Source organism: Orycteropus afer, unplaced genomic scaffold (genome assembly GCF_000298275.1).
Source record: "Orycteropus afer afer isolate SDZICR_OR568_19922 unplaced genomic scaffold, OryAfe1.0 scaffold00022, whole genome shotgun sequence".
NCBI classification, from domain to species: domain Eukaryota; kingdom Metazoa; phylum Chordata; class Mammalia; order Tubulidentata; family Orycteropodidae; genus Orycteropus; species Orycteropus afer.
Genome location: NW_006921609.1, coordinates 14408350 through 14419661, shown reverse-complemented (window position 1 = coordinate 14419661; position 11312 = coordinate 14408350). Strand labels below are relative to the sequence as shown.

Below are 11312 nucleotides of genomic sequence, written 5' to 3'. Positions count from 1 at the left end.
GCAATATATTTACAATAAGAAATCAAATCTTCCCACATTTCCCCTAATTGTCAGTCAGGTGCAGTGACAATTATACATAGGAGTTCTGGAGTTTAGAATCTTAAGATTACCATTGGTTTCCCTTCTCCTTTTCTACTTGTTATAGATAATACCTATATAGAACTTCTGGTAATAGATTTATAAAGAAGAATAAAGAGTAACTATGCTGAACTAGCAGCTCTGGTAGCACAGTGATTAAGGCATCTGACTACTGACCAGAATTTTGGAGATTTAAACCCACCAGCCACTCAGCAGAAGCAAGACTGGGCAATCTACTTCAGGAAAGATTTACTGCCTTGGAAACCTAGTGGTGATTGCTATGAGTCAGGACCGACTTGATGTCAGTGGGTTTGGTTTGATTTTTATCCCTGAACTGATAAAGAGTAATTTGGTATGATCCTTGTTAGTCAGGACATTGTGGCTATACCTTAGGATCTTATGATAGTGGCAGCTTTGATTCCTGATAAGCCTAGATATATTTCATGATTTGATGATAATAGAAATCATAAGTTTCCTGCTAATCCGTATTTGTGCAAAATGAGCCACTGATTCCTGCTTCTGGTGCAGTCTCAATTAGACATTTCTCCTCTTCTCTTTGTCTTAGGTTCAGTCTTACCATAAAACCACTCAGCCTTTAGGCCACTCACTGTATTCTGCTTCTAACTCTGTCTTTTGTAACTCTGATAATGGAAGACTCTCAAGATAGTACTTTTTTTTAAAAAAAGTATTGTTTGATAGAAATCCATTAGAGTAGTAAATAAAGAAGAAAAACCATGTGCTAGTGACAATATTATAAGACAAGACTTTTGGTTATATAGAATCAGGGCAAAATCAATGATTTTGGCTGTGAATCTAGCCACTATTTTTGCTAAAGTTTTGAGTCTTTTTAACACTATGAAACAAAACATGGTGAACTATAAAAACTAACCAAAAAATGTAAGTAAAAGTTTTACTACTTTGTGGCTTTTGAGCTCTGGTGGTACAGTGCTTAAGGCATTTGACTGCTAACCAGAAGGTTGGCGGTTCAAATACACCAGCCATTCGGTGGAAGGAAGATAGGGCAATCTACTTCTGTAAAGATTTACTGCCTCAGAAACTCAGTGGGGTTGCTATGAGTTGGAATTGACTCATGGCAGTGAGTCTGGTGTTTTGGTTTTTTTATGTAAAATAACGGGTAGTAAGATAGCAGCTCAAACATTCTGTTTTTTAAAGACCATAGAATAAACACTAATGGTTTTCTTTTAATATATAATGTCAACAGAAAATTATAGCTGTATTCAGTGCAAGAAAGGATACATTATTTTAACTATATATGTAAGAATAAAAGTGAAAATAACAGACACAAAGGACACATACAGTATGATTCCATATATAGAATATGTCCATAACAGGCCAGTCTATAGACACAGAAAGATTAGTGGTTGCCAGGGGATGGGGAATGACTGCTAATGGACACAAGTTCTCTTTTTGTAGTGATGAAAATGTTCTGAATTAGACAGTGATGGTTATATAACCTTGTAGTATACATTGATCATTGAACTTTACACTGAAAATGGTAAATTTATGGTACGTATGTTAATTATACTCATTTTAAATTATGAGTTTGCAAATAATGTATGTGTGTGTAATACTACTTAAAACTGAGTGCTTCCTGGAACCTTTAATTTGCTATTATAGTAAAATATTTTAAGATATAATTTTAGTATTTAAGAGTTTCTCATACATAAATGATAATCAATGTACCTTTGTCAGTAATAGCAAAATTTGTGAAAATAATATAAATATTTCTTAGTAGAGACTGGCTACATAAATAATCATGTATCTATAAAATAATGCTGTGCAACTTTTTCAAAGGAAGAAGTATATCAGTATGCACTTATGGAAATGTATATGACTATACTGGTAGGTGAAAAAAAGTACAATATCATTTATGTTAATAGAAGAGGAAGGCTCTAGATTTATGTGTAGTGCATTTTATCAGGTTACCACTTATGGCTGGGCAGGAAGGCACAATAGATATTCCCACGTGTTGCCATTTACATGGTTGGTGATATGAATGGTACTCCCTGGAATTTGAATTGACAGCCTGCTCTTTGTGCATAAAAATTTTCTGCACTGATGTGTTGAAAACTATTCAAAATGATGACTCTGGATCATCAATAGTGAGGATTTAGCATGGAGGTGACAAGACGTGAAGGCACTTAACTTCCAGTTTAAACGTTATGTCCTTTTGGATTTTTTTTTTTCATATGAACATTTTAATTTTGTTTGAAATATTAAGGTTAATTTTACATAATAAACACTTAATAGGTGTTTTATAAATGTTTTTTCATTGATATATTTTATCACATAGATAGTACTCTCCAAATGTGAACACATTACCATTTCTAAAGATGTGATTAAAAAATATAACAATACTGATAATTTCCCAATCATTGTATCTCTGGTTCTGATTTCTCTTGAAATTCAGACTTTATATACAACTGCCTGCTGGACATTTCTATCTGAATAACCAAAGGACAATTCCCATTCACTTTTGTAAAACTGAATATATACTCTTCTTGTGCAAACCATCTTTCCTGTCTCCTGCATACCCTATCTATTCCCTGCCTTGTCAATTGTTGTTGTTGTTGTTATGTGCCGTTGAGTCAAACTTGACTCATAGCGACCCCTCCTTGGGTTTCCGAGGCAGTATCACTACAGAAGTAGGATTGCCCAACCTTCCTTCCGAGGAGTGGCTGGTGGGTTTGAACCGCCAGCCGTCTGGTTAGCAGGCAAGTGTCTTAGCCACTATGCAACTACAGCAACAATTCTAAAAGTTATCTTAGATTCCTTCCTTCCCTCCCACCACTGAGCAGTAAATAATATTGATTTTTACTTCCGTTATTTCTGTCAAACAGATCTTTCCATCCCTAAAAACCACCATTATAGTTTCATCACCTCTGTTACTACTCATCCTATTTATTAAAATTATCTCTTGGTCTTCTAGATTCAAGCCTGCTTTTAAATCCATTCTCTATACTACAGCCAGAGTAATACCTATGAGGATCTACTCTTATTCTTCCACTAACTTACCAAATATTATTTCTCTGCACGCCAGAGTCTCATAGAGGTCGTTTTGTAAGATAGCACCACTTAAAGAAAATAAATTTTCCAGATATCAAATTTGATACCTAATTTCATCTCCAAATATTTCTATGATATAATAAATTGAATCATAAAGATATATTTTTAGTACGTATAATACAGGGAGGTCTGGTAGCATAGTGCCTAAGACACTTGACTGCTAACCAGAAGGCTGGCGGTTCAAACCCATGAGCCACTACTTGGAAGGAAGGTTGAGCAATCTACTTCTGTAGTGATACCGCCTCAGAAACCCAAGGAGGGGTCACTATTAGTCAGGTCCGACTCGATGGCACATAACAACAGCAACAATAATATAATACATACTATAACATGTATATACAACATATATAAATTCATGTATGTATGTATATATGTGTATATTTATAATATATATTTTGTAAAAATTTGACCCCTATATTTAAGGTGCTCTGGTAGTGTAGTAGATAAGGCATTTGGGTGCTAACCAGACGGTCAGCAGTTCAAACCCACCAGCTGACCTCTATTTGTATTAGTGATTATCTGATCTAAAAACTCTGAATACATATACAGAGTGAAGAGATTCCATCATGGATGATGGGACATGTGTTAGAAGAAAACAGTATAAAGAACATTAAAGGAAACATTAAGAATCTGAGGGCATTAGTCCTGGCTCTGATTGTATCTAGCTTTGAAACTGAGAAATAATGTAAGGCCTATGAATATGAGCTTCCTTATCTATAAGATAAAAAGTGTTTTAGGCTAGATCAGGGAGGGCAAATAGATCTTAACTCCAGTGCCAACTTCAGTTAATTGGAAATGTTTGCCTAGTGAAGTAAAGCTATAAATCTGGGCCCAGCAACATTAGGCTGGACTCAGTTAGCCAGGCAAGCTATTATTGAGGGGTGGGGAAGTTACAGCACATATGCCCTGTATTAGCTATCCCAAGACTAGATGATCACTAGGTCCTAGCTCTATGATTCAATAGTTTTGTGTGAAATACAGACAGTGCATTAAAGTTGGAGGTTCTTTGTATTAGTTCCCTGGGACTAACATAGCAAAATATCATAGATTGGGTGGCTTATAAGAAATGCATTGTCTCACAGTTCTAAAGGATCCAAACTCACTGCCGTCAAGTTGGATCTGACTCGTAGCGACCCCTCCTTGGGTATCCGAGGTGGTATCACTACGGAACTAGATTGCCCAATTTTCCTTCCGAGGAATGGCTGGTGGGTTTGAACCACCAGTCTTCTGGTTAGCAGTCAAATGTCTTAGGTACTACAACACCAGAGCTCCTGTTTTAAAGGGTAGGAGTTAAAAATCAGGGTATTAGCCATGTTGATTCCTTCAGCGGGCTCAAAGGGAGAATTTTTTCTATGTTTCTTTCCTGGATTCTGGGGATGGTTGTTAGTCGTTGGGAGTTCACATGGCCATCTATGTGTCTGTTTTGGTCCCTCCTTTATAAAGACACTGGTCTGTGGTGTAGTGCCTAAGGCATTTGGCTACTAAGCAGAAGGCTGATGGTTCAAACCCACCAGCCACTCCTTGAAGGAAGATTGGAGAATCTACTTCTGTAGTGATATCACCTTGGAAATCCAAGGAGGGGTCGCTGTAAGTTGGATCAGACTTGACAGCAGTGGGTTTTTGTTTTAGCTCTATATTGAATTATAACACACTCTTCTTCAGCATGACCTCACATTAACTGATACCAGCTTCAAAGACTCTATTTCTGAACAATGTCACATTCCCAGATACCTGATGTTAGAATTTTGAAATATATTTTTAACTCATTCCATCACAGTGCTCTTATACCTTAGTTGCTTTTAACTGTTCAGTTCATTTAAGCTATCTGTATCTCACAGTTGATTATAACTCCAATGATAATTATTATATTTTATAAGTGTCATACATTTATAGTATTTTAAATATTTCTTTTTAGATCTTCCACCTCCTCCGGTGCCACCACCTGCTATAAAATCACCTACTGTTCAATCCAAGACACAACTGGAAGTACGGCCTGTAATGGTGCCAAAACTCCCTCCCATAGAAGCAAGAGCAGACAGATCATCAGATAGAAAAGGAGGCAGTTACAAAGGAAGAGAAGTGTTGGATGGAAGACAAGTTGCTGACATGAGAACAAATCCAGGTGATCTTAGAGAAGCACAGGAACAGCAAAATGATGGGAAAGGACGAGGAAATAAGGCAGCAAAACGAGATCTTCCACCAGCAAAGCCTCATCTCATCCAAGGTACTCACTTATTCAAACAATATGTAAATATAGATTGAACACATGTTCATAAGCGACACCGCTAGGCTTTATAGGTTCATATGAAAGGTGGTAAAGTTTGCTCTTTATGAAAGAGACAGGCATGTATCTAGATAATTTCAATACAATTCATGCCAGCAGGTGATATTATATAAGACTTTCTTCAATAGGTACCATTTTGTTGGGACTTTAAAGGAATCATGATTTTAACACAGGTTAAACAGGGAGAGGGGAATATCACATGTAAGAAATAAGTTGAGAACAGTCATGAAAATGTGAAAGCTAGTGTTAGGTGAACCTTGGTCTTCATTTCCATTGATGAATAGGATCCATGGTGCCAGTGACAAGTAGTAAAAGAAAAAACTGAAAATTTGATTGGGCTAGATTGAAAAGATTTGCAAAAGTATTCTAAAGTGTTAGTAATATAGGTGTGGTGAACCATCAAAGAATTTTTAACAAGGAAATGATATCATCAGATCTGTGTTTTAGGTAAATGATGACTAGTACTGTATAATGAAGGAAGACCCTGGAAGTAGATAGATGAAAGTAGTGAATTAATCTAGGAATAAAGTACAAAAACGCTGAATTAAAATAGTCATGTAATGAAAGAAAATACCTTGGAAAGATATTTCAGATAGATCCAGTAAGACCTGATGATTAATTGAATATAAAAAGTTAGAATGAAATAATAGAGTAAAAAAAAAAAAAACTATTCAAATGTTGATTGTTATTGTTGTTAGGTAGAATTGTATTAGCTCTCATTCTAGAGATGTTATGTATAACAGAATGAAACACTGCCTGGTCATACACCACCCCACAACCCTTGCTATATTTGACACCTTCATATCCTTGATATACTTGAGCCCATCATTGAGGCCACTGTGTCAAACCATCTTATTGAGTGTCTCCACCTTTTTTGCTGACCTACAACTTTACCAAGTATGATATCCTGCTCCAGAGGATGTTCCCTTCTGACAACATGACCAAAGCAGGTGAGATGAAGTCTGGCCGTTCTCACATATAAGGAGCATTCCAGCTTCCAGGAAAGATTTGTTCATTCTTCTGGCAGTCCATGGGTAGTTTCAGTATTCTTTGCCAGCACCACAATTCAAATGTTGGTTAGTAACTCTGAAAAATTAATGGAACACAATTGTGTTCATCAATATAGGACAAAGTTTAAAAAACAGGGAAGCAAGAGTGGCCAGACTTCATCTCTCGATCTTTGGTCATGTTGTCAGAAGGGACCTGTCCCTGGAGAAAGATTTCATTCTTGGTAAAGTAGAGGATCAATGAAAATGGGGAAGACCCTCAGTGAGGTGGATTGATGGGGTTGCTGTGATGATGGCAACAATTGTGAGGATAGCGCAAGAATGAGTAGGGTTTTGTTCTGTTGTACATAGAGTTACCATGAGTCAGAACTGACTTTGTGGCTCCAAACAATAACATACCATACTTATGAAAATGTTGGGGGAGGGAATGTTTGCAAGGTTGGCCAAAACAAATGCATAATGTATAATGTATAACATAATATATAACATAATGTATAACATAAATGTATTATTTGTGTAAAAATAAGGTAATCCAGATATGAAAGATAAAGAAAACGGTGTCCTAGAAAGAATAGAGGAGGAAATTTTAAGGTTTATATTTAAGAAACACAAATATTACAGAGGTTAGAGTTGAATTTGGACCCAGAAAAAAAGGCAAGAAATTAGCAATATGTTTATTTTTCACGGTAATCAAAAGAACTGCTTTCAGTACACCAGTATGCATGGAAGTCAGATTGTAGGGAGTGAAAAAGTAAATGGGAATTGTTTAAAGGAGATTATGAACAAAGACTTTTCAGAAGGTTTGGGATAAAGAGGGGAGGTCTGGGATTGGGTTTGACAAGAAGGCAGAATCATTGGAAATGTTTTAGGATATGGGTTTAGAACATTGTTCTGGACTAAGGAGAATAGACCATTTAAGAAGAGGAGCCAGAAAGAGTGGTGGCTCAATGAGCCTTACTGTATTTTAATAAGTACATTTTGCAAAGATTTAACATTAAACTATTCAGTTTATTACGTGCATCTGGTCATAAACTAACCATCTGTCAATGTGGAGGATGATTTTACTTTGTTCTGTGGCTGAAGTCTGAATTCTTAGTCCAGACATGAACTCAATAGTGAAGTAACCAGTAAAGGTGAACATTTCAGAGAGATGCCTTCATTGTGTTGCCACAAACTAGTTGGTGACATCACCATAATTCAAAGTTTGAAAAACTTAGCTTCCTTTTGTGAGTTAAACCAAAGTCAATATGGTTCTCAGCTTCTGACTCATGGTAACTCTACTCCAAGTTGTGCCTCATAAATAGAAAGTCATAACTTCTATTGTAGAGTTCATATCTAACCTGAAAATATGGATCGAATTCTTGTTCATAAGCTTCCTCCAAAGCAGGTGGAATTCTTAAGGAGAAACTTTGGCAAAGTGAGAAAGATCTTGGTTTATGCAAAATCAGAATTATATGATAAAATGTTATCCTCAGAAATTTAATAAATTGTCTTTGTGTTATAAAGATATCTCTAATTAAAGAACTAAGGCTGCAACCGTAAATCTAGAAACAAAGAACCCTAGTCTGTTGAAAGCACTGAGATATACTGACAAGTTATTATTTTATGTCTTGCTTCTTTTCCAAATTCTTATTTGAACCATAACCCTATGTGTCTGTGTTACTAAATTATCATTTCTAGGCATTGCTATAAGTTTCAGCTTCATAATTCAACTTACATTTATAATGAAAGGCATTAATTAATGGTTATTTTTAATTAAAGAGAGTAGCCTTCCAGACTTGAATGTCTGATCTTTTTCTGACATTTACCTCAATTAGTTTAATTTATTTCTACATATATCAACCACCTACTGTGTTATTAAGCCTTGTACTAAGTTCCGAGATTTATGAGTAAGCATGAACCTTGACCTCAAGGAAGTTGTAGTAAGAGAGGGAGACAGATAATCTATAGATTCACAGATATTTTCCATAATCTGTATAACCTTCAAGGTGCCATGATACTTGATAGTTCAGAGGAGAGACAATTAGCCCAGTCTTGCAGGAGGGACAATATCAGGAAAAACGTCTTGATCTTTCCTGGTGGTATTGACACAAAAACCAAGTGTTCAAGATGAATGGAACTTAGTTTAGATAAGAAAAGGAGATAGATTATTACAACAGAAAAGTCATCATGAGAACCTTTAAGATACATTGGGGAAACTAAGAAATTCAATATTACTGGATAATAAAAGTGACCAAAAATGAAGTTTTTTGGGATAAATTTAGACCTACATTTTAGAGGGCCCATGCATCAAGTAAAGTACAGCTACTCTGTACATGACAGGGATCAGAGGGAAGTAGCTGAGTGAAGATAGTTTAGCAACCCCAAGACAAGAGATGACTAGAATATAAATCATGCTAATTGAACATGGCTGAGTGTGTGGGGAAATTAAAAGATATTTTTCAGTAAAAGTTGGCATTGTTTGAATGTATGTGTGAAAAGGGTACTCATACCAGGTATGGGAAGGTTTTGAAAGATAGGGAAGTATCTAAAACATATATATATATATTTAATTTTGGGTGTCTGCTTTGGTTACTTTGTGCTACTCTAATAGAAAAATGCCACAAATGGGTGGTTTAAACAAACAGTAGTTTATTCTCTTATAGTTTTGGAGGCTAGAAATCTGAGTTCAAAGTACCAGGCTCTAGGGGCTGGGTGAAAGCCCCTTGACCTCAGCCTTCAGCTCTGCCTCTTGCTCCTGTCCCACTGAAGCTGGAAGCTTTCCTTCACTCAGGCGGCTGCTGGATGTTGAGGGTGACAAACTCAAAGTTGGCAAGTAAAAAGGCACAGTCGTGATATTACCAAACCACATGACAGGTCACTGATTCAAGTCCATTAAGAGTCCCAAAATCAGCAGGCAACCTGGCAGGCTGGACTCAAGCGTGCCAAAAGCTGGAGCCTTTCCTCAAAGCTGCTTCTTATATACTAGATAAGTGAAAACTGAAGACTAACATAATCTGAAATTATATAGTCAAATAACCCATTGTTGTTGAGTAGATTCTGCCTCATAATGAGAGCAGAGTAGAACTGGCCCATAGGATTTCCAAAGCTGTAATATTTATGGAAACCAACTGCCACAGCTTTCTTCTGTAGAGCAGCTGGGTTCAAACCATCAACCATTCACTTAGCAGCCGAGCACCTAACCACTGTGCCAACAGAGCTTCTACATAGTGACATACCAACTGTTGTCAAATTGATTCTGACTCATAGTGACTCCATACGGCAGAGCAGAACTTCCTCATCAGGTTTCCTATACTGTAAATCTTTACTGAAGCAGATTGCCTTGGCTTTCTCCTATGGACCAGCTAATGGGTTTCAATGACCAACCTTTTGGTTAGCAGCTAAGTGCTTTAACCACTGCACCACTAAGGCTTCTACATAGTAACATAGTGAATGATAAAACTCAAAGCCAAATCTAACTCTGGGTCTGCAGTCTCTGAGCCTTTAAACTTAATTTGTCTTTGACAATATCAGACCCAAATGAGTTTGAGGTAGACAAGAACTTATGAATAAAATCAATTTAAATTCCTTACCATGACTAGGAAAACAAGGAGGCTTGTTATTTTCATATTCCAAAGCCCAAATCTACAGCAAACTAGTTTCTGTTGAGTTGATTCTAACTAACAGCAGCACAGTGTGTGTCAGTGTAGAACTGTGCTCTACAGGGTTTTAAATAGCTATTATTTTTCAAAAGTAGATTGCCAAGCCTTTCTTCCTTGGATTTCAACTGCTAACCCTTCAGTAGTACTCAAGCACTCAACCATTTGCACCACCCAGGTACTTACTCTAAAGACAGTGCTTTATTATTTATTATGCTTCTGAAATACCGTCCTCAGTTATTCCTCCAAAATCTGCTGACATTTCTCCATTCAGAATTTTTGATAAACTTAAAGAGTGATGCCTTATACAGTGAAAGTATACTCTGATGTTTATGAGCATTTGTTATATTTCCTTACACAGAGGATATCCTACCCTACTGTAGACCTACGTTTCCAACATCAAATAATCCCAGAGATCCTAGTTCTTCAAGCTCAATGTCCTCAAGAGGATCAGGAAGCAGACAAAGAGAACAAGCAAATGTAGGTCGAAGAAACATTGCAGAAATGCAAGTTCTCGGGGGGTATGAAAGAGGAGAAGATAATAATGAAGAACTAGAGGTAATAATGATTTTTTTTCCCTCTAAATTTTTCCATATTGGACTCTAGCTATCAGCCTCAAAATTAGAGACATCCATCAATCTACAGAAATGTTACTGTTTATCCCAAACTTTTTACTACCCAGGTGTCAATGATGAAGGATTTAATGATTTTCTTGAAATATTTTTCAAAGTTTTAAATGTTTATAACTTTTGCTATATATTTAGAGTTCATATTGAAGTGTAGATTTTTATATAAGAAATCTATGTGACAAACTTGACATAAAATAACTAGTGATCTAGATAAATTATAATCCATAGTGTCGTAGTTGGTTACGAAAATTGATTAACATGACCCAAACCCTTGGCCATCAAGTTGATTCTGATCATGGTGACCCCCATTGGTTTTCCAAGGCAGTAAATCTTTACAGAAGTATGTTGCCTCATCTTCCTTCCAGGAAGCTGCTGGTGGGTTTGAGCCATCAAACTTCTGGTTGGCAGTCAGATGCCTTAGTTACTGTGCCACCAGAGATCCTTGATTATGGTGACAGAGAAAATTATATGATTTGATTGAGAATGTTCTTCCTGTATTTTCTGTCACCCTAGTGATCACCACAGGATCTCTGGTAGCGTAGTGCCTAAGGCACCTGACTGCTAACCAGAAGGCTGGTGGTTCAAACCC

At 36.6% G+C, this 11312-nt stretch overlaps 1 protein-coding gene across 1 annotated transcript in view; it reads left to right on the top strand.

Annotated features, from left to right (window-relative positions):
* ROBO1 (roundabout guidance receptor 1) overlaps positions 1 to 11312 on the top strand; it is a 784554-nt gene that overhangs the window by 710910 nt on the left and 62332 nt on the right. Inside the window, exons 28-29 of the mRNA XM_042783645.1 lie at positions 5081 to 5389; positions 10456 to 10652. Of these exons, the coding sequence (XP_042639579.1) occupies positions 5081 to 5389; positions 10456 to 10652 (506 nt within the window). The remainder of the gene's footprint in view (positions 1 to 5080; positions 5390 to 10455; positions 10653 to 11312) is intronic.